A 24,198-nucleotide genomic window follows, 5' to 3' on the forward strand; every position below is an offset into this window, starting at 1 on the left:
ACTCCTTTGGCTAAGGCACGAACAAAGCTCCGGAGCGGCTGGTGACTCGACTCACTCTCTCGATCATGCCGGAGCGCCTGCCGGACCCCCCCCCGGAGTCCGAAGAACCGCGCACCATCTCGGACCAGCTAATGGTCCTCCGGCCGGCCGAGGACCCTCTCTCGGACCAGCCAATGACTTTCACGTCGGAGGAGTCTCCCTCCATAATTTTTCCCTGCAGGAAAGTGGCGAGGAAAACTTTGAAAATGAAGGTGAAGGCACGGAAAAGTACACCAGCCCCTCCCACCAAAGGCACTGGTCGGAAAAGGTTCGTACCCTCACCGATGCCGGAGGACAAGCAACTTAGGAAGAAGATTGATTTCGGGGCCGAAGGGAGCTCGCCGGTCGGAAGCCCAAAATGCAAAGGCCCCATCTTCCCGACGTCGATGGAGCCCTCCCCTAATCCCAACGGTGAAGATGAAGCTAAGATTAATGAAGAACTTGCCGGCGCCAGAACTGTTGATAACGCTCCGGCCGATGACCTTGCGGCCGGCGCAAACGCGGGGACCGGTGACGGAGGAGAGCACAACCCCCCACATGATGGCTGCTCGGAGAGAGATGGCTCTAGCATGGGTCAAAAGGCCTGGGTGGACGCGCTAGTCAACTTGCCCGAAATGGGCACAACAACAAAATCACTTTCCGAAAGTTCCTTGGCGCCTTGCCACTTCGGAACACCACGTGATGCTGGCCCCAATGCATCCGTTGAGCCCCCAAAACAACAAAAATCTAGCTCCTTATTGCAGCAACCCAACTCTCCCGAATTGGCTTGGAGACCAAAACCTCCTTCCGAAAGTGGGCTAACTCCTTTCCGTCCCAAGAGCTCACGTGAGACGATTGTCGTGGAGGCCCCAACGCAACCAACAAAGGCCGAAATCATCCACTTAGCCGCCTTGGACTCGGCGGAGATGCTAGACACATTGGTTGCGCAACCTCTCATTACGGCCGGTCACAAACCACTGGAGTTCCCCCTAAACTCTTCGGGATGCATGCAAAGTGTCACACACACACCTCGGGATGGAAATGGACCCTCTCTTGAGGACTTTCCCCCTCTCGAACGAGGACGAACTAGCAAGCTCCGAGCTACGTTTGAGGCTAGTTCGGAACATTACAGTGCGGAGCTCGGCCAGCCGCGACCGAAGTCGAACCCTAACGTCTACCGAGAAAAGCCTTTTATCGAGACGACGAACAAGGCCACGCCTAGTGCCGAGATGGTCGCAGAGTGACAAGAGACACACCAACACCCAACGATACGCCTATGGATGATGCCGAACAGACCCTCACCGAGAAGGAAAAAGTCGAGAAGATCCACACCGAGAAAGAAAAAGCCGAAAAGCCGAGAATGGAAAAGCCGAGAAGGGCACACAACGGCAACGTAGGTGCCGAGAAGATCCACACCGAGAATGGAGAAGCCGAACTCAACAATCCGAAGAGAAATGGAAACACACCTAAGCCCGCGACGGATGCCGCAACACAAGGGCCGAATGTAGTTAATCAACTTGGGGGGGTAGAAGCTACACCGGGGCCCTCGCCGTGGCCGAAATCGATGGCGGACTTGCTTAGGGGTACCCCATCGGGCTCGGCGAGTAACACTCTACAAGGCCGGGGTGAAGGCGCCGCAAGCCACCCCGGTCGGCCGAAAACGATGGCGGACATGCTCAAAGGCTCGACTGACCCTACCGGCCCCCAAGCCTTTGAACCGGATAAGCTCCAGAACATTGGATTTGCTTCAGTGTCCGACGGCATCCCGGCCATTTACTTCTCCGGAGCGGAAACTCAAAAGCTTGCTGAGAGCATGGGACACGCCATTGTGGGTAAGTTCTCTCACTCTATCCCTACGGGACTGCAAATCCAAAAGACCCTCGAAAATATTAAACTTCGGTGCGGATTTAGTTGGAAGTACATTAATGCTAAACATATTCTCATTCAATGCGAGGACTTGGCGGACTATGCCCGAATCCTTGGAGGCCCAAGGGGTACGCCAGTTTGGCTCATTGACCGACACCCGATGAGGGTCTTCAAATGGTCCCCGGACTTTGATGCTTACTGCGAGTCCCCCATTGCGGCAATTTGGTGCAACCTAATTGGCCTCCCCATTCATCTTTTCGACCAATCCGCCTTATTCGCCATCGGCAAGCTTCTCGGCAATCCAATACAAATTGATCGAGCCACGGCAAACAAGACTCGGCTTTCATTTGCCCGAATTTGCGTCGAGATAGACATCACAAAACCACCTACCGAAGAGATAATCCTCGATCTCGGTGGGCGAGAAACGGTGCAGCGAGTCCGATGGGACAAGATACCATCATATTGCCGAGAATGCAAACATGTCGGCCATGCAAGTGAGGTGTGCTATGCGACGGGCAAGAAGGAACGGCCGCCAAAGAGAAACTACCACAACGGCCCGCCAAAACAGCCACAACCCGAGAGACAGACCGAGAAGGGGAAGCAAGATATGGGGAAGAATGCCTCCAGCTCCAACGAATGGAAACATCAGGGGAAGAAGCAAGGCAAGGCCGGTGATCGACCAAACAATAACAAAACAAATGGGGAGGACTCCGGTGATACTTCCTGGGAGGGACCGAACCCCAAGGGTGACTCTACTTTGGGGAGCGGACCGAGCTCCGGAACTCAGAATGCCGGGCTTATTGCCGGGATCGAGATTGGGAAGTCCCCACCGAACCGGGGGAATCCATTGCATCCCACCACCGAACCACCAACACCACGTGGGAACATGGACGTGGAGTGGGGCTCCCCCAATGCGAGGAGCTTGGTCTCACCAGTTCGGCGAGGGAATCCGAGAGGAGGCGCGCGCCATGCTTTGACAAGGGGGCGTGGGTTCTTCTCGGCAAAGAACCACATGAGCACTAACCAATATTATACTCTCATGGAGAACGGAGAATTTGATGTTGAGAATTGTGGGGATGCGGACGAAGACCTTATGGAATTGCATGTGGGGGCCGAGAAGTTAGGAGGCAACAGTTCGGCCGAGGACGCCGAGGAGGTCGCTCCGAACAAAGAGCAACACCGTACTGACTATCAAGGAGGGCCTTCAACCTCTTTGGGTACGCACCCTTCTTGTTAATAATGTCGTACAATCTCATGTTTTGGAACGTGAGGGGGATCGCGAATGCGCCCACTCAAAACGTTCTGAAAAGACTAATTGGTTGTCATAATGTTTTATTTCTTGCAATAATGGAACCGCTCACACAACCGGACCCGGACCGTTTCTCTAAGGCCTTGGGGCTGTCCTTCATTGGTTCGAACATGAACGAGAAGATTTGGATGTTTGCGGAAGAGGGGTCCACTTTTGATATTGAGGTTGACTCGGAACAAATTCTCCACGGGTACCTCAAATCCCACCGCCTTGCTAGGCCGGTGGCCATCTCAGCCGTGTACGCCAAATGTACAAGGGCTGAAAGACATCACCTATGGGACAAGATGAGAGAGATTGCCGGGCCTCTTGAGGGAACACCTTGGATCATCGGTGGCGATTTCAACACCATGCTATCTCACCAAGACAGAGTCGGAAGTGATACCAACCGGCAAGCCGAGATGGTAGATTTTGCGGAGGCAACGGAAGATTGTAGGCTGCTTGACCCTGGTTTTGATGGAGCGGCATTCACTTGGGCCAAGAATGGCCTTTTTGAAAGGTTGGATAGAGTGCTTGTCAGCGAGGATTGGACTAAGACCTTCGAGGCTACTCGGGTTACGAACCTCCCCCGGATTGCCTCGGACCATGGACCAATTCTTGTCAGGTGCACGAAGATGAACACATCCGCTGGAGCCAAGGCTTTCAGGTTCCAGAACATGTGGATCCGACATGAAGGATTCATGGCCGTAGTGCAAAAAGCATGGGAGGAGCCCACGGGGGCGGGTGGAATCCTAAACATTCAAATCAAGCAGGCCAGAGTTAAAAAGGCCCTTAAGGAGTGGAACAAAGAGGTTTTTGGAAACATCCATGCTAATCTAAAAGAAAAGGAGGAAGAAATTGCTTTGGCCCAATCTTGTTTCGAAGCAAGGCCGACCCCGGATCACAGGACAGCGATCAACAAACACATTGCCGAGTACATCCTTTTGCTGAGAATGGAAGAAGATTTTTGGCGACAGAAGGCAGCTTTGAGGTGGCTTGCCGAGGGAGACAAAAATACCCGGTTCTACCAAAGCTGGGTGAAACAAAAGAGGGTTCGTCTCCGCATCCATTCAATTCGTGTCAATGGGCAGGAGCTCACCGAGGAAGCCGAGATTAAAAAGTCCGCAGTGGAGTTCTTCCAACAACTCCTTGCCCCCAACAATCCGACACTTGAAGATCCAGACCTCGACCTAATCCAGCAGGTCCATTCAGCCGAGCAGTTCGCTGACATCGCAGATGCTCCAAGTGCGGACGAGGTCAGGAGTGCCACCTTTTGCATTTCCGGAGATAGTGCACCCGGACCCGACGGCTTCTCGGCCACCTTCTATCAAGCCTGCTGGCCTATTGTGGGGCCGGAGGTAGTGGACGCAATCAGACAGTTCTTCAGAGGGGCCTTCCTGCCGAGGAGCATCACGGCCACAAGCATAGTCCTTATCCCAAAGAAGGCTTCGCCGGAGTCATGGACCGACTACCGACCCATCAGTCTCTGCAATGTTTTAAACAAGATCATTACCAAGGTACTCACCTCTCGACTCTCTCCTTTCCTCCCACAGGTCATCTCCCCAAACCAAAGTGGATTTGTCAAAGGTCGGCTCCTTAACGACAACGCACTTCTGGCTCAAGAGATGTTCCATGAGCTTGCTAGATGCTCCCCAGCGCCTAATGTGGCAGTAAAGATTGACATGGCTAAAGCCTATGATAGGGTCCAATGGCCATTCCTCTTCAAAGTTTTACGCCGTATGGGTTTCCCGGATTCATGGATTTCACTTATGGAGAGGTGTATTGGGTGTTGCTGGTTCTCGGTCCTTGTTAACGGGGCACCCTCGGGCTTCTTTAGATCAACTCGAGGACTTCGGCAAGGAGACCCGATCTCCCCCGCTCTGTTCGTAATCGCGGCGGACTACCTGTCCCGAGCATTAGATAAGCTCATCCTCGGCCAAAAGGACATGACGTTCAAAGCCTCCCGGAGATGCATGGAGATCAGCCATCTAGCCTATGCGGACGACATTATCATCTTCACCCAAGCGGCGGCAAATCCTATGCGCCGGCTAAGAGCCTGTCTCGAAAAATATGAAAGAGTCTCCGGCCAACAAGTCAGCCTCGCCAAGAGTAATTTCTATATTGCCGAGGCCCATGAACATTGGGCAAACTCGATCCAGGCGGAAGGAGGCTTCTCTAGAGGGGCCTTTCCTTTTCTCTATCTCGGTGTCCCTATCTACCGTGGTGTCAAGCGCACGGACATGTTCCTCTTTCTACGGGAAAAGATTGCAAGAAGGATCTCAGGATGGGCACACCGTCACCTATCCTTTGGAGGAAGGCTTACGTTGATTAAGAGCACTCTTGAAGCGATCCCCTTGCACATCTTTCAAGCCGTCGAGCCCACGGCCGGTACCCTCAAGCAACTTGATCAACAAATGGCCCGATTCTTTTGGGGGTCTACGAATGAAAAGAAGCGGACCCATTGGATTGGATGGGAACAAATGTGCCGGCCCACTGATGAAGGAGGCCTTGGGATCCGAAAAACTATGGAGGTCCTCCACGCTTTCAATATCAAACTTTGGTGGCGATTTCGGGAGCAAAACTCCCTTTGGGCAAGATACATGATGGCAAAATATTGCTCCAACTCCACACCGCTCACCTTGAGATTGCCGAGCAGGAGTAGCCCTACGTGGAGAAGGCTCTCAAGAGCATGGCCCCTCGCGCAACCGCACATGAGATGGCTAGTGGGACAAGGGGACATCTACTTCTGGGATGACATTTGGCTTGGCAATAGCCCTCTGAGGGAACTTAGTCTTGATGATAGGGGAAGACCAACCACCCGGGTCTCGGAGTTCATTACAAATGGTGGTTGGGATGTGCCCAAGCTTCAACTCCTTCACAATCAGGCCGGCCTCCCTCAGCATGTTATCGATGGCATCATTAATACACCGATCCTCCATGACGAACAGGATATCCCGAGGTGGAACCTCTCTAAGCATGGGGAATTCACGGTGGCTTCGACATGGGACACACTTCGAGGACGAAACCCGATCATCCATGGTTTGGGGGACGTTTGGAAGGTAGGCCTCACCAACTCAATAGCCATCTTTATCTGGAGGCTTCTCTCCAATCGGGTACCGGTTGACACGAAACTTCAGTGGCGGGAGATTGAGCTAGCCTCTAAGTGCCAATGCTGCCCCCACAGACCGAACACTGAGTCACTCCAACACCTCTTCATTCAGGGATATGGAGCTCGCAGAGTATGGAGTGAGTTCGACGGCTGGTTCACAGGCCCGTTCCCACGCATCCATATCAATGACACAATCCCTACGAGAATCGAAGTGTGGGCGCGAAGGTGCCAACAGCCGAACAAGAAACATCTTAGCCGAGCCACTCCATACCTCATCCTTTGGTTTATATGGTCGGAGAGAAACAGGAGCCGCCACCAAGGCACACAGTTTAAACCACAAAACGTGGTATGGCAGGTCCACATGTTCATTCGAAATGCTATGTCTAATGGAAGCTTGAAGCCGAAACATTGGAAGGGAGTTAAACTTGGAATCAATATTCCTCAACAAGCGGCGGCAATCAGGGCGCTACCCCTAGCCATGGCAATCAAATGGAACCCCCCGGATCAGCCGTGGATAAAGCTCAACACGGATGGCTCCTATAATGAAGCGAACGGCAGTACAGGGGCTGGCGGGATTATTCGAGACCACTCGGGTAAGATGCTCGTCGCCGTCAGCACACCCCTTGAGGCCCACTCGGCGTTAGAAGCGGAGCTGTTGGCCATGATTCACGGGCTAAATATAGCCAAGGAATACGGCCTACCAATCTGGATTGAGTCAGATGCAGAGCAAGCAATCAAATTGGTCAATGGGACGGGATGGGGGCCGGCACTCGCTCGGCAAGCGGTGGCGCAACTAACCATTCTCAAACGCCAACTCAAATTCCGAGCCACCTTCATACACAGGGAGGGGAACAAAGCGGCGGACTTTCTTGCGAAAATGGGGCTAGTCCAAGACAGTGGCCTACGAATGCACTACAACTCAGCACCGAGAGAACTATTGGACTTGGTTAGATTGGACGAGATGGGAGTGTCGCACATCCGAAACCTAGACGGGGACGGGCATCAAAGTTGATCATGAGACGACGGGAGACAATAGTGACTAGCTTTGTGGTTAATTGTATTTTGGAAAGGAGTATGATGAGGTCCGAACCTTGTGGGATCGGACCGCATACTACTCTTGATTTTGTTACGGCACACCACTTTTGGGTGTGGCCACGCCTTGTAATTATCTCTTGTGGAAATATAGGGATGAGGGACCCACGAACCCTCCACCGTAGAGGTGTTTGATTAAAAAAAAAAAAAAAAAAAAAAAAAAAAAAAAATACTCCTTGGATGGTTGGGGGAGACTTCAACACCATTCTTTTGACGTGTGATAGGGTGGGAAGTGACACTAACCGACAAGCCGACATGGTAGATTTTGCGGAAGCTATTGAAGACTGCAGAGTTCTGGATCCGGGCTTTGATGGCTCATCCTTCACATGGGCCAAGAATGGCCTGTTTGAAAGGCTTGATCGAATTTTGGTGAACGAACCATGGGCACAGCTCTTCGAAGCGACTAGGGTGACTAACGTGCCACGTGTATCTTTGGATCATGGCCCCGTTCTGGCCCGGTGCAAAACTCCATGCACCTATTCTGGGGGCAGACCGTTCCGGTTCCAAAACATGTGGACTAGGCATGAGGGTTTCGCGAACCTGGTACGCGAAGACTGGAGCCAACCGACGGGGTGTGACGACCGCACTTCCTAAGGATAGAAAGCACGGGAAATCGTGACTAGTGGGGGAATTAAGAAGCGGGGAAGAAGGGGGAAAGATACGATTCAGGCAATACAACATGACAATCAAAGACGAAATGCCATTTAAGTCAACTAACGTTTTAATCCTGAAGTGTACAAAATGAAAGATAACAAAGTTCGACAATAAAGAAAATAACAGAGTTTCTGAGAACATTGAGTAGCGGAAGCAAATCTTGAGAGTGTAGCTACTACTAAGTATGAAGACATAATAGTAACCGGAACAGTGATTTGATACGTCCTTGGATCATCGCTCAACATCCTCCGCCACCCGACCTCGCTCAACCTGCACATAGGGAAAACATATGCAGGGGCTGAGTACTTGGTGCACCCAGTGAACTCATGCTCAAAAACATTCACCGTTAAGATATGTCAAGCCATCGTCGAGTGAATCCCGGGTTTTACTTTAAAAAAAGGCCGAGAGACACTAAAGTTCATTTCCTTAAAAAGTGTCCGCGCGAACTAACATCATCCTCCATCATATACCATATCTGAACAATCATGTGAAACGAGACTGTGGCCACAATCTCGATCACTGGACCGGCCGACCTAGGGGACGGCTCACGATCCCCATCAGTGCACTAGTCTAAGTAGGGCGTAGACCCTAGTTAGACCCGAATTCGTTAACCATCAAAGTCTAGTAGACAATCAGATAGGCAGTTTCAAAACATAAACACGGCATGACATACTTATAGAAACATCCTTATAACATCGTAAGCATATTGATTCAAAATAAACGCTAAAGAATAAAGCCCACCTCAAAAGCTTATGATTTCCATAAGAATTCCTCGTTCCGACTGTTACAGTGCGTGCGAACCACCTTCTCGGAAAACACATAAAATTCATATCAAACTTCTGTAACGACGATAATTAGAATGCATGCACTCTAATTAAAATCTTTTAATTCTCTTTCCTGATTTTCGCGTATTTTCGGTTATTCGGCGGCCGCCCAAGGCATCGCGTGCGACGCCGGTCGGCCGCTTACGCTCGTTCTTTCCTTCATTGGCTCCTCGTACTTTCCATAACGTCGAAAATAATTTTAAAAAAAAATTATTCAAGCGTATACTTTAAATTTTCATAATTATTTACCATAGAAAAGGTATCATTTCATACTTAGGTAAATTGTTCATTCTTTTAAAAGTCTTCCGGAAATTAATTAAATATTTTTTTTTCGATTAAATTTTAATTTCCGGCCCATAAGATTAAACTCCTTAGCCACCTTATTCCTCCAAAACATTTTTTAGTGAGCCCATCAAAGCTTACATTAAAGAGGCCCAATTTTTTTTAATTTAAACCTCCACTTTTAATTAACAAGGCCCCAACAAAAAACAAAGGCCCAAACTCCACACAAAACCAAAAGGGGCCCAATCTTCATCACTCTCCTACACACTCTCTCTCTTCCCTCTTTCTCTCTCCCCGTCATCCTCTCTCTCCGGCTTACCACCGTCGCGGCTGGAGCCGCCTGCCGCCGCAGCTGGAGCCGCCGAGGAAGCTGCTGTCTTCGCTGCTCGGCGGCGGAAGCTGCTGCCGCGGAGGAGAGTCCACGTCGCCGCTGCCGTGCGGCTGGGGCTGCTGCCTCGCCGCGCCGGGGTTGCTGCCTCGCCGCCGGGTCACCGGCCGCCGTCATCCGCACTGAGAACGCCAAGCGCGGCTGTCCGCCGCTGCCCGTCGCCGGCGGCAGTTTCTCCTCCTCCGAAACCACTCCGAACCCGCCCGGAAACACTCCGCAAAGGCCAGCAACACGTGTTATGAACATAAAGCTAAGTTCTTCCTAAGTTTCGGCTAAGTACGGCGATCGTCGGAGGGTTCCACGTTAAATTCTACTTAGTTTGATTATGGAAGAAAAGCTATGGAACAAGGATGTATATCATGTATGCAAAGCTAGTAAACGACTCATGCTTTGAGGATGGAAGAAATGGTATACCTCAAGAACTTAAATTTTACGGTGGTTGAACGAAATGGAGAAATCGACTCCTTCTTCTCCCTCCTTCCTCTGGGCTATCTTTCGCCGCTTCTCCTTCTTCTCTCTTCTCTCTTCTCTCTTTTTTTTTGCCAAGTGAAAGTGGTGAGTGGGTTAGAGGGGTTTGAGGAGGGTGTAGGTATTGATGAGGGAAGTGGAGGGGTGGAAAAAAAACCGATCGGTCATCATGGGGGGAGAAACCGTCTACGTGGGGGGGAGAAGGAGGAAATTAATTTGGCTTAGTTAAATTAAATCTATACTTGGGCTTCCATGATTTAATTTCAATTGGGACAAAATCAACAATTAAATCACAAGCCCAATTAGAAAGGATTTAAAGAGTTATTAAAATTCAAGTTATTTCATATTTAATTGGACTTCAAATTTATTTTGGAAAGTCCAAAATAAATTCATACATTTATATATTTTTCGTATTTTCCTTCATCAATTAAAATTCAAGGTCCTTTATTAAATTTTGTTATCTCGTTCTTCATAACCAAAAATTTAAAGTACGAGAAATCGTACATAATTTATATTTGGTGTTGTTCCAAATATAATATTCATTCAACCGTTCCTTGCTTTACGCGCGTCGTTATCCATAAAACATATATTTCTTTCCGTTTAATTCATTCGTCTTGCTAAAGAATAGCAATTTCATCATAGACCTTTCAACGAGCCCTTAAACGTGTCTCCCAACGTTCTTTTTTTTAAAAGAAAACACATTCCTTTTTTCCCATCAAACCCATAAACCATAATTTTTCCCATAACACATCTATCGAGAAGCATAGCGTTTTGAAATAATTTTATCAATTATTCCGTTACATAAAAGTAAATTTCAAACTTAAGGTACGGGTGTTACATTCTACCCACCTTAACAGAAATTTCGTCCCGAAATTTACTCATTTCTAACGAAAAGTTCAGGGTATTTCTCTTTCATTTTATCCTTGAGTTCCCAAGTAGCCTCCTCGTGGCTATGGTGTTTCCAAAGTACTTTCACGGACGCGATCGATTTGTTCCTCAACTCTTGTACTTTCCTGTCCAGAATAGCTTCGGGCTTCTCCTCGTAACTCAAGTCAGGATTCAGAATCATTTCCTCCTGATGAACCACGTGTTTAGGATCGAACACGTACTTTCGTAATTGTGACACATGGAAAACATTGTGCACAGTCCCAAAACTTGGTGGTAGTGCCAACCTATACGCTACGGGTCCCACCTTCTCAAGGATTTCATAAGGCCCTACGTATCGTGGCTTCAACTTCCCCTTTACACCGAACCTCGTTATTCCCTTCGACGGAGACACTTTCAAGAACACCTTATCTCCCATATTGAACAGTAAATCCGTACGCCTGACATCAGCATACGACTTCTGTCGGTCTTGAGCTTCCTTTATCCTTTGTCGAATTTGTCGCACGATCTCTATCATTTCTTCAACCGAATCTGGCCCGAGTATTCTTCTTTCACCAACCTCATCCCAGTAAAGTGGTGATCTACATTTCCTCCCATACAATGCTTCATACGGGGCCATATTTATGGTCGCCTGGAAACTATTGTTGTTGGCAAACTCGATCAAAGGTAGTACTACTTCCCAATTTTCTCCTCTGTCAAGAACCACGGCTCTCAACATGTCCTCGAGAGTTTGAATCGTTCTCTCGGACTGTCCATCGGTTTGTGGATGGAAGGCAGTACTAAAATTCAGTCGCGTACCAAACTCTCGTTGCAAACTTATCCAAAATCTTGAAGTGAACCTGGTGTCTCGGTCCGACGTGATTGTCACTGGTACTCCATGTAGCCGAATGATTTCTTTCACATAAATCCGAGCTAGCTTGTCGGATCCATGTGTTATAGGGATAGGTATAAAATGCGCACTCTTGGTGAGGCGGTCTATGATTACCCAAATGGCCGTATTCCCTTGCCGGGTCTTTGGTAAGCCTGTCACAAAATCCATAGCGATATGTTCCCATTTCCACTCCGGGATCTCCAACGGTTGCAACTTCCCATAGGGTCGTTGATGTAAAGCTTTTACTTGTTGACATGCCAAACATATCTCTACAAACGAAGCTATGTCCCTCTTCATTCCATCCCACCAAAATGATCCCTTCAAGTCCTGGTATATCTTTGTACTTCCAGGATGGGCGGTGTATGGAGTCTCGTGTGCTTCGGTCAAAATTTCGTTTCGAAGTCCTTCGTCGCCTGGCACACATAGTCTCCCCTCGTAGGTGAGAGCATTATCAGCCTCTTCTTGAAACTTCTCTTGTTCGCCCTTCCTCACCTTCAGTCGAATTTTCTCCAAATTTTCATCGTTGCGTTGCCCTTCTATTATCCTTGTTCGTAGATCGGATGCAATTACCAAGGTGGCAATCTTTCCCTTCACAGTTTCCGGAGCTCTCACCACCTCCAATCGCATCCTGCTTAAATCGCGAATCAACTCCGCTTCCTGAGTGAGAAAAGTAGCCAACTGTGGTTGAGCTTTCCGGCTCAAAGCATCCGCCACCACGTTTGCTTTACCCGGATGATAGTTAATGCCACAATCATAATCCTTGACTAGCTCGAGCCATCTGCGTTGCCTCATGTTCAAATCTTTCTGCTCAAAGAAGTACTTCAGACTCTTATGGTCGGTAAAAATCTCACACCGAACTCCATAGAGGTGGTGCCTCCAAATCTTCAATGCGTGCACAACAGCCGCTAGTTCTAAGTCATGAGTAGGGTAGTTCAACTCGTGTGGTCTCAACTGCCGCGAAGCGTAGGCAATCACCTTACCATTCTGCATCAGAACACACACCCCAGTCCAATCTTCGATGCATCAGTGTAAACCACATAGTCTACTCCCAGTTCCGGCACGGCTAGAACATGTGCGGTGGTCAATTTCTCTTTCAACAACTGGAAGCTAGCCTCACACTCCGGTGTCCAATTGACCTTGGTCCCCTTCTTTAATTGTTGAGTCATTGGTCTTGCGATTTTAGAAAATCCTTCAATAAATCTTCGGTAGTATCCCGCTAGACCAAGGAAACTCCGAATCTCGTTTGGGGTCTTTGGCGCCTTCCACTGTTGTACGGCCTCCACCTTTGCGGGGTCAACTCGAATCCCTTCGGCTGTCACAACATGCCCCAGAAAATTCACTTCCTTTAGCCAGAATTCACACTTACTGAACTTGGCGTATAACTTCTCTGTTCGGAGTGTTTCCAGTGTGATCCTTAGATGCTCCTCATGTTCCTTTTCATCCTTCGAGTAAACTAGCACATCATCTATGAATACCAGGACGAACTTGTCCAAGTATGGATGGAATACTCGATTCATTAAGTCCATAAATACCGCCGGTGCATTTGTCAGTCCAAACGGCATTACTACAAACTCGTAATGCCCATACCTCGTTCGGAAAGCCGTCTTGGGTATGTCCTCCCTTCGTACCCTCAACTGATGATATCCCGACCTTAAATCCATATTCGAAAATACTCCTGCTCCCCTGAGTTGGTCGAACAGGTCGTCTATTCTCGGTAGAGGATACTTATTCTTGAGAGTCAACTTGTTCAATTCCCGATAGTCTATGCACATTCTTAGCGTCCCGTCCTTCTTCTTCACAAACAGCACAGGTGCTCCCCATGGCGATACACTTGGTCGAATGAAACCCAAGTCCAGTAGTTCTTGTAGCTGGATTTTGAGTTCTTCCAACTCCTTCGGTGCCATCCTATATGGCGCTTTCGATACAGGTGCGGCTCCTGGTTCCAGATCGATAGTAAACTCCAACTGTCGGTCAGGCGGAGGGCCTTCCAACGCATTGGGAAATACGTCGGGAAACTCACGTACCACTGCCACATCTTCAACTTTCTTCTCTTTCTTGTCTTGTTCTTGTAGATACACGAGATAGGCCGGACGCCCCTTTCTAATCATCGTGGTTGCTTAAAGTGCTGATATCACACAAGTTCGTTGATTCATCGAAATTCCGTGGAAGGTAGAGGGCTCCTTCCCCGGGGTTTGTAACGAGATTTGTCTCTCTTGGCATCGGATAGTGGCATAGTTTTCAGCTAGCCAGTCCATCCCCAGAATAATGTCCACATTATCCATCGGCATAACGTGCAAGTTGTGCGCCACTAAACTAAGTTCTCCCACCGTGAGTTCTATGTTCGAGCAAGATTGTGAAATTTCTACAAGGCCTCCTACCGGTGAGTTCACCTTCATCTCATGTTCAAGTTCATCAACAGGCAGTCTTAAAGCATTCACGCAGGAGTGCGATATAAAAGAGTGCGACGCACCCGTATCAAACAGAACAGCAACAGGCATGTCAAGTAATGTTCCCATACCTGCCAGATTTTTTTTTTTTTTTTTTTTTTTTTTTTTTTATCAAACACCTCTACGGTGGAGGGTTCGTGGGTCCCTCATCCCTAAAATTCCAAAGGCGGTAATTACAAGGCGTGGCCACACCCAAAAGTGGTGTGCCGTAACAAATCAAGAGTAGTATGCGGTCCAATCCCACAAGGTTCGGACCTCATCATACTCTTTTCCAAAATACAATTAACCAAAAAGCTAGTCACAATTGTCTCCCATCGTCTCATTATCAACTTTAATGCCCGTTCCCGTCAAGGTATCGGATGTGCGACACTCCCATCTCGTCCAATCTAACCAAGTCCAACAGTTCTCTCGGTGCTGAGTTGTAGTGCATTCGTAGACCACTGTCTTGGACTAGCCCCATTTTCGCAAGGAAATCCGCCGCTTTGTTCCCCTCCCTGTGTATGAAGGTGGCTCGGAATTTGAGTTGGCGTTTATGAAGGGTTAGTTGCGCCACCGCTTGCCGGGCGAGTGCCGGGCCCCATCCTGTCCCATTGACCAATTTGATTGCTTGCTCTGCATCGGACTCAATCCAGATTGGTAGGGCGAGTTCTTTGGCTATATTTAGCCCGTGGAGCATGGCCAACAGCTCCGCCTCTAACGCCGAGTGTGCTTCTAGGGGTGTGCTGAAGGCGACGAGCATCTTACCCAAGTGGTCTCGAATAATCCCTCCAGCCCCTGTTCTACCGTTCGCTTCATTGTAGGAGCCATCTGTGTTGAGCTTTATCCACGGCTGGTCCGGGGGGTTCCATTTGATTGCCATGGCTAGGGGTAGCGCCCTGATTGTCCAATACCTGCCAGATTATCTTGCTTTGGCTCTCCCTGTGGGGCTCTTGCTTGATTGCGTCCCAGGGCACAGGCCCTGGCTTGAGTCGGGTATGGTTGGCGACGCTGCTGCTGCTGCTGCGGAGGTGGTGTAGGATTCCCTCGAGGTCCGTTCGGCTTTCCCCCACTTCCAGTATTGTTGTTGCTCAGGCACTCTTTGGCGAAGTGTCCGATTCCACCACACTTGTAGCACACGTTGGTCCCGACTCTGCACTCTCCCATGTGGTTCTTCTGACATTTGGCACAAGGAGGTGCTCTCTGATGGAAATCTCCACTTTGGAATGGAGCAGCTTGCTTTCCTCTTCCCTGGGAAGAGTTTGGGGTACTCTGGAACCTCTTGTTGTCGAAGGGTGCGCGGTTCCCGTCCCATTTCCTCTTATCCCGGAAATTCTGCTGTGAGGTCGGCGGTGTTGGAGTAGTGGGTGTAACCGTCCTTTCCCGTGGCATCGCTTCCTCCACGTCCAATGCACGAGATAATGACTCGGCATACGAGAGTCTGCCACGGCATGCCAAAGCCATCCTGATTTCGTGCCTCAGAAAGGCACAAAACTTCTCCGCCATCTTCTCGTCGGTGTTTACTTGCTCGGGTGCATATCGAGACATGTCACATAGGGCACGGTCATATTCTGTCACAGTCATCCGCCCCTGCTTTAAATTGTAGAACTCAGCCTTCATTGCCTTACGGTAGCTCCTTGGAATGTATTTGTCATACAGTTCCTCCTTAAAGTCTTCCCACGTCAGGGTGTCAAACTTCTGTAACGACGATAATTAGAATGCATGCACTCTAATTAAAATCTTTTAATTCTCTTTCCCGATTTTCCCGTATTTTCGGTTATTCGGCGGCCGCCCAAGGCGTCGCGTGCGACGCCGGTCGGCTGCTTACGCTCATTCTTTCCTTCGTTGGCTCCTCGTACTTTCCATAACGTCGAAAATAATTTCAAAAAAAAAATTATTCAAGCGTATACTTTAAATTTTCATAATTATTTACCATAGAAAAATGTATCATTTCATACTTAGGTAAATTGTTCATTCTTTTAAAAGTCTTCCGGAAATTAATTAAATATTTTTTTTCCGATTAAATTTTAATTTCCGGCCCATAAGATTAAACTCCTTAGCCACCTTATTCCTCCAAAACATTTTTTTAGTGAGCCCATCAAAGCTTACATTAAAGAGGCCCAGTTTTTTTTAATTTAAACCTCCACTTTTAATTAACAAGGCCCCAACAAAAAACAAAGGCCCAAACTCCACACAAAACCAAAAGGGGCCCAATCTTCATCTCTCTCCTACTCACTCTCTCTCTCTTCCCTCTTTCTCTCTCCCTGTCATCCTCTCTCTCTCTCTCGGCAACCCACAGCAGCCAACCGCCACCACTGCCTTCGTCGTCGTTCTCCCTCCGGCTTACCACCGTCGTGGCTGGAGCCGCCTGCCGCCGCAGCTGGAGCCGCCGAGGAATCTGCTGTCTTCGCTGCTCGCCGGCGGAAGCTGCTGCCGCGGAGGAGAGTCCACGTCGCCGCTGCCGTGCGGCTGGGGCTGCTGCCTCGCCGTCGTGTCACCGGCCGCCGTCATCCGCACCGAGAACGCCGAGCGCGGCTGTCCGCCGCTGCCCGTCGCCGGCGGCGGTTTCTCCTCCTCCGAAACCACTCCGAACCCGCCCGGAAACACTCCGCAAAGGCCCGCAACACGTGTTATGAACATAAAGCTAAGTTCTTCCTAAGTTTCGGCTAAGTACGGCGATCGTCGGAGGGTTCCACGTTAAATTCTACTTAGTTTGATTATGGAAGAAAAGCTATGGAACAAGGATGTATATCATGTATGCAAAGCTAGTAAACGACTCATGCTTTGAGGATGGAAGAAATGGTATACCTCAAGAACTTAAATTTTACGGTGGTTGAACGAAATGGAGAAACCGACTCCTTCTTCTCCCTCCTTCCTCTCGGCTATCTTTCGCCACTTCTCCTTCTTCTCTCTTCTCTCTTTTTTTTTTGCCAAGTGAAAGTGGTGAGTGGGTTAGAAGGGTTTGAGGAGGGTGTAGGTATTGATGAGGGAAGTGGAGGGGTGGAAAAAAAACCGATCGGTCATCATGGGGGGAGAAGGAGGAAATTAATTTGGCTTAGTTAAATTAAATCTATACTTGGGCTTCCATGATTTAATTTCAATTGGGCCAAAATCAATAATTAAATCACAAGCCCAATTAGAAAGGATTTAAAGAGTTATTAAAATTCAAGTTATTTCATATTTAATTGGACTTCAAATTTATTTTGGAAAGTCCAAAATAAATTCATACATTTATATATTTTTCATATTTTCCTTCATCAATTAAAATTCACGGTCCTTTATTAAATTTTGTTATCTCGTTCTTCATAACCAAAAATTTAAAGTACGAGAAATCGTACATAATTTATATTTGATGTTGTTCCAAATATAATATTCATTCAACCGTTCCTTGCTTTACGCGCGTCGTTATCCATAAAACATATATTTCTTTCCGTTTAATTCATTCGTCTTGCTAAAGAATAGCAATTTCATCATCGACCTTTCAACGAGCCCTTAAACGTGTCTCCCAACGTTCTTTTTTTTTAAAAGAAAACACATTCCTTTTTTCCCATCAAACCCATAAACCATAATTTTTCCCATAACACATCTATCGAAAAGCATAGCGTTTCGAAATAATTTTATCAATTATTCCGTTACATAAAAGTAAATTTCAAACTTAAGGTACGGGTGTTACACGGGGGCTGAGGGACTTCTTAATCTACAAATCAAACTTGCACGAATAAAGAAAACCTTTAAGGAGTGGAACAAGGCAGTTTTCGGGAACATTCATGACAACCTTCGGGCCTTGGAGGAAAAAATTGTGGCTGCCCAAGCGGGCTTTGAGGAGAGGCCCTCCCTAGAGAATAGGGCCGAAGTCAACAGATCTATTGCCATGTATATCCGGCTCCTCAAGATGGAGGAGGACTTTTGGCGACAAAAGGCGACGCTTAGATGGCTAGCGGAAGGCGATAAGAATACCAAATTCTATCAAAGTTGGGTTAAACAAAAGAGATTACGGATGCGCATTCACAAGATTAATGTAGGGGGGAGAGAACTCTCGGATGACTTGGAGATTAGAAACTTGGCGGTGGAATTCTTCCAAAACCTCCTTGCCCCAGGGCCTCTCACGCTCTCGGAGCCGGATCTGAGCTTGATCCAACGCCTCCCTCCATCACCCGAGGCGATGCCCTACCGGATCCACCAAATGCCGAGGAAGTGAAAAGAGCCGTTTTTGACATTTCCGGAGACATGCCCCAGGACCGGATGGCTTCACTGCCACCTTTTATCAATCATGTTGGGATTCTATTGGGATGGATGTTGTTGCCGCAATCCAGCAATTTTTTAGGGGGGCCTTCCTCCCCCGAAGCGTCACGGCCACGAGCATCGTGCTTATCCCGAAGAAGCTCACCCCGGACTCGTGGAGTGACTACCGCCCCATTAGCTTGTGCAATGTCACTAATAAGATCATAACCAAAATCCTCACGAGAAGACTTACTCCCCTCCTCCCTCAGGTTGTCTCTCCAAATCAAAGCGGGTTTGAGAAAGGGCGGATGCTAAATGATAGCGTCCTCCTAGCGCAAGAGATGTACCATGAGTTATCGAGAAGCTCCCCGGCCCCCAATGTTGCGATCAAGATCGACATGGCTAAAGCCTACGACAGAGTTCAGTGGCCTCTTCTGATCAAGGTTTTGGACCGGATGGGATTCCCGACCCGGTGGATATCCATGATTGAGAGGTGCGTGGGCTCATGTTGGTTCTCGGTCCTAATTAATGGAATTCCTTCCGGTTTCTTCAAGTCATCCCGTGGCCTTAGACAAGGTGACCCTATTTCACCCGCCCTGTTTGTGATTGCCGCGGATTACCTCTCAAGGGCTTTGGACAGATTAATCCTAGGGAAGAAGGAGATGACTTTTAAGGCCTCACGAGGCTCCATGGAAACTAGCCACCTTGCCTATGCTGATGATATTGTGATTTTCACTCAAGCGGCGGAAGCCCCGCTGAGACGGCTCAGAGCATGTCTTGATGAATACGCGGGAATCTCTGGACAACAGATCAACCTCCCAAAAAGTAATTTCTACATTGCCGAGAAACACGAGAGATGCGCCGACCTAATCCAAGCCGAAGGTGGATTTTCTCGAGGTACTTTCCCTTTCCTTTATCTTGGGGTCCCTATCTATCGAGGGGTGAAGCGTACAGACATGTTTTTGTTCCTCCGGGAAAAGATTGCTGCGAGAGTTACGGGCTGGGCGCACCGTCATCTTTCGTTTGGAGAAAGGCTTACTCTCATCAAGAGCACACTCGAAGCGGTGCCACTCCACATCTTCCAAGCTATCGAGCCAACCTCCGGGGCTCTCAAGCAATTGGACCAACAGATGGCTCGGTTCTTCTGGGGTTCGACAAATGAGAGAAAGAAAACACATTGGATTGGATGGGATCAAATATGCCTCCCGACTTCCGAAGGGGGGCTCGGGGTTCGAAAATCCGAAGAAGTGCTCTGTGCCTTCAACATCAAGCTATGGTGGCGTTTTCGAGAGCAAAGTTTGCTTTGGGCTAGATATATGAAGATGAAATACTGCACGAAGACTTCCCCCCTTGCGGCCAACCCCTCCGGGCACAATAGCCCAACTTGGAAAAGACTCATGTGAGCGAGACATCAGGCGAACCCTCACATTAGATGGGTGGTGGGCAAAGGAGAAATCTACTTTTGGGATGACATTTGGGTGGGCGACGCCACTATTCGGCCCCTAATTTTTGATGATATGGGCGACCACAACTCCTTGGTTGAGGACTTTCTCATGGATGGCGAGTGGAATGAAGCCAAGCTCCAACAACTTCACATTCAAAATTGTAAGTTAGAGAGAGACGCTCTCCCTTCTCTCTAGAATCCCCCACCACGTTTTGAGTTCCCACATCGCCGCCTACCCCATTCTCACTCGGCTCACCACTGTCGACGGTCCCCCTCACGCCCCCGCTCCACCAGCCACCCACCACCCTCCCGACCTCGGACTCTCACCAACCAACCCACTCCTTTGGCTAAGGCACGAACAAAGCTCCGGAGCGGCTGGTGACTCGACTCACTCTCTCGATCATGCCGGAGCTCCTGCCGGACCCCCCCCGGAGTCCGAAGAACCGCGCACCATCTCGGACCAGCTAATGGTCCTCCGGTCGGCCGAGGACCCTCTCTCGGACCAGCCAATGACTTTCACGTCGGAGGAGTCTCCCTCCATAATTTTTCCCTGCAAGAAAGTGGCGAGGAAAACTTTGAAAATGAAGGTGAAGGCACGGAAAAGTACACCAGCCCCTCCCACCAAAGGCACTGGTCGGAAAAGGTTCGTACCCTCACCGATGCCGGAGGACAAGCAACTTAGGAAGAAGATTGATTTCGGGGCCGAAGGGAGCTCGCCGGTCGGAAGTCCAAAATGCAAAGGCCCCATCTTCCCGACGTCGATGGAGCCCTCCCCTAATCCCAACGGTGAAGATGAAGTTAAGATTAATGAAGAACTTGCCGGCGCCAGAACTGTTGGCAACGCTCCGGCCGATGACCTTGCGGCCGGCGCAAACGCGGGGACCGGTGACGGAGGAGAGCACAACCCCCCACATGATGGCTGCTCGGAGAGAGATGGCTCTAGCATGGGTCAAAAGGCCTTGGTGGACGCGATAGTCAACTTGCCCGAAATGGGCACAACAACAAAATCACTTTCCGAAAGTTCCTTGGCGCCTTGCCACTTCGGAACACCACGTGATGCTGGCCCCAATGCATCCGTTGAGCCCCCAAAACAACAAAAATCTAGCTCCTTTTTGCAGCAACCCAACTTTCCCGAATTGGCTTGGAGACCAAAACCTCCTTCCGAAAGTGGGCTAACTCCTTTCCGTCCCAAGAGCTCACGTGAGACGATTGTCGTGGAGGCCCCAACGCAACCAACAAAGGCCGAAATCATCCACTTAGCCGCCTTGGACTCGGCGGAGATGCTAGACACATTGGTTGCGCAACCTCTCATTACGGCCGGTCACAAACCACTGGAGTTCCCCCTAAACTCTTCGGGATGCATGCAAAGTGTCACACACACACCTCGGGATGGGAATGAACCCTCTCTTGAGGACTTTCCCCCTCTCGAACGAGGACGAACTAGCAAGCTCCGAGCTACGTTTGAGGCTAGTTCGGAACATTACAGTGCGGAGCTCGGCCAGCCGCGACCGAAGTCGAACCCTAACGTCTACCGAGAAAAGCCTTTTATCGAGACGACGAACAAAGCCACGCCTAGTGCCGAGATGGTTGCAGTGACAAGAGACACACCAACACCCAACGATACGCCTATGGATGATGCCGAACAGACCCTCGCCGAGAAGGAAAAAGTCGAGAAGATCCACACCGAGAAAGAAAAAGCCGAAAAGCCGAGAATGGAAAAGCCGAGAAGGGCACACTAACGGCAACGTAGGTGCCGAGAAGATCCACACCGAGAATGGAGAAGCCGAACTCAACAATCCGAAGAGAAATGGAAACACACCTAAGTCCGCGACGGATGCCGCAACACAAGGGCCGAATGTAGTTAATCAACTTGGGGGGGTAGAAGCTACACCGGGGCCCTCGCCGTGGCCGAAATCGATGGCGGACTTGCTTAAGGGTACCCCGTCGGGCTCGGCGAGTAACACTCTACAAGGCCGGGGTGAAGGCGCCGCAAGCCACCCCGGTCGGCCGAAAACGATGGCGGACATGCTCAAAGGCTCGACTGACCCTACCGGCCCCCAAGCCTTTGAACCGGATAAGCTCCAGAACATTGGATTTGCTTCAGTGTCCGACGGCATCCCGGCCATTTACTTCTCCGGAGCGGAAACTCAAAAGCTTGCTGAGAGCATGGGACACGCCATTGTGGGTAAGTTCTCTCACTCTATCCCTACGGGACTGCAAATCCAAAAGACCCTCGATAATATTAAACTTCGGTGTGGATTTAGTTGGAAGTACATTAATGCTAAACATATTCTCATTCAATGCGAGGACTTGGCGGACTATGCCCGAATCCTTGGAGGCCCAAGGGGTACGCCCGTTTGGCTCATTGACCGACACCCGATGAGGGTCTTCAAATGGTCCCCGGACTTTGATGCTTACTGCGAGTCCCCCATTGCGGCAATTTGGTGCAACCTAATTGGCCTCCCCATTCATCTTTTCGACCAATCCGCCTTATTCGCCATCGGCAAGCTTCTCGGCAATCCAATACAAATTGATCGAGCCACGGCAAACAAGACTCGGCTTTCATTTGCCCGAATTTGCGTCGAGATAGACATCACAAAACCACCTACCGAAGAGATAATCCTCGATCTTGGTGGGCGAGAAACGGTGCAGCGAGTCCGATGGGACAAGATACCATCATATTGCCGAGAATGCAAACATGTCGGCCATGCAAGTGAGGTGTGCTATGCGACGGGCAAGAAGGAACGGCCGCCAAAGAGAAACTACCACAACGGCCCGCCAAAACAGCCACAACCCGAGAGACAGACCGAGAAGGGGAAGCAAGATATGGGGAAGAATGCCTCCAGCTCCAACGAATGGAAACATCAGGGGAAGAAGCAAGGCAAGGCCGGTGATCGACCAAACAATAACAAAACAAATGGGGAGGACTCCGGTGATACTTCCTGGGAGGGACCGAACTCCAAGGGTGACTCTACTTTGGGGAGCGGACCGAGCTCCGGAACTCAGTTTGCCGGGCTCATTGCCGGGATCGAGATTGGGAAGTCCCCACCGAACCGGGGGAATCCATTGCATCCCACCACCGAACCACCAACACCACGTGGGAACATGGACGTGGAGTGGGGCTCCCCCAATGCGAGGAGCTTGGTCTCACCAGTTCGGCGAGGGAATCCGAGAGGAGGCGCGCGCCATGCTTTGACAAGGGGGCGTGGGTTCTTTTCGGCAAAGAACCACATGAGCACTAACCAATATTATACTCTCATGGAGAACGGAGAATTTGATGTTGAGAATTGTGGGGATGCGGACGAAGACCTTATGGAATTGCACGTGGGGGCCGAGAAGTTAGGAGGCAACAGTTCGGCCGAGGACGCCGAGGAGGTCGCTCCGAACAAAGAGCAACACCGTACTGACTATCAAGGAGGGCCTTCAACCTCTTTGGGTACGCACCCTTCTTGTTAATAATGTCGTACAATCTCATGTTTTGGAACGTGAGGGGGATCGCGAATGCGCCCACCCAAAACGTTCTGAAAAGACTAATTGGTTGTCATAATGTTTTATTTCTTGCAATAATGGAACCGCTCACACAACCGGACCCGGACCGTTTCTCTAAGGCCTTGGGGCTGTCCTTCATTGGTTCGAACACGAACGAGAAGATTTGGATGTTTGCGGAAGAGGGGTCCACTTTTGATATTGAGGTTGACTCGGAACAAATTCTTCACGGGTACCTCAAATCCCACCGCCTTGCTAGGCCGGTGGCCATCTCAGCCGTGTACGCCAAATGTACAAGGGCTGAAAGACATCACTTATGGGACAAGATGAGAGAGATTGCCGGGCCTCTTGAGGGAACACCTTGGATCATCGGTGGCGATTTCAACACCATGCTATCTCACCAAGACAGAGTCGGAAGTGATACCAACCGGCAAGCCGAGATGGTAGATTTTGCGGAGGCAACGGAAGATTGTAGGCTGCTTGACCCTGGCTTTGATGGAGCGGCATTCACTTGGGCCAAGAATGGCCTTTTTGAAAGGTTGGATAGAGTGCTTGTCAGCGAGGATTGGACTAAGACCTTCGAGGCTACTCGGGTTACGAACCTCCCCCGGATTGCCTCGGACCATGGACCAATTCTTGTCAGGTGCACGAAGATGAACACATCCGCTGGAGCCAAGGCTTTCAGGTTCCAGAACATGTGGATCCGACATGAAGGATTCATGGCCGTAGTGCAAAAAGCATGGGAGGAGCCCACGGGGGCGGGTGGAATCCTAAACATTCAAATCAAGCAGGCCAGAGTTAAAAAGGCCCTTAAGAAGTGGAACAAAGAGGTTTTTGGAAACATCCATGCTAATCTAAAAGAAAAGGAGGAAGAAATTGCTC

The 24,198-nt window shown here is 49.5% G+C and overlaps 1 protein-coding gene across 1 annotated transcript; it reads left to right on the forward strand.

Annotated features, from left to right (window-relative positions):
- Window positions 1-7,625: 7,625 nt before the first annotated feature.
- On the forward strand, window positions 7,626-18,363 carry LOC121766894. Its single transcript, XM_042163125.1, has 2 exons — window positions 7,626-7,828; window positions 17,826-18,363. Exons 1-2 carry the CDS (start codon window positions 7,626-7,628, stop codon window positions 18,361-18,363), a joined length of 741 nt encoding a protein of 246 aa, XP_042019059.1.
- Window positions 18,364-24,198: the final 5,835 nt, after the last annotated feature.

The sequence above is a fragment of the Salvia splendens genome, chromosome 15 (genome assembly GCF_004379255.2).
Source record: "Salvia splendens isolate huo1 chromosome 15, SspV2, whole genome shotgun sequence".
In the NCBI taxonomy this organism is placed as follows: Eukaryota; Viridiplantae; Streptophyta; class Magnoliopsida; order Lamiales; family Lamiaceae; genus Salvia; species Salvia splendens.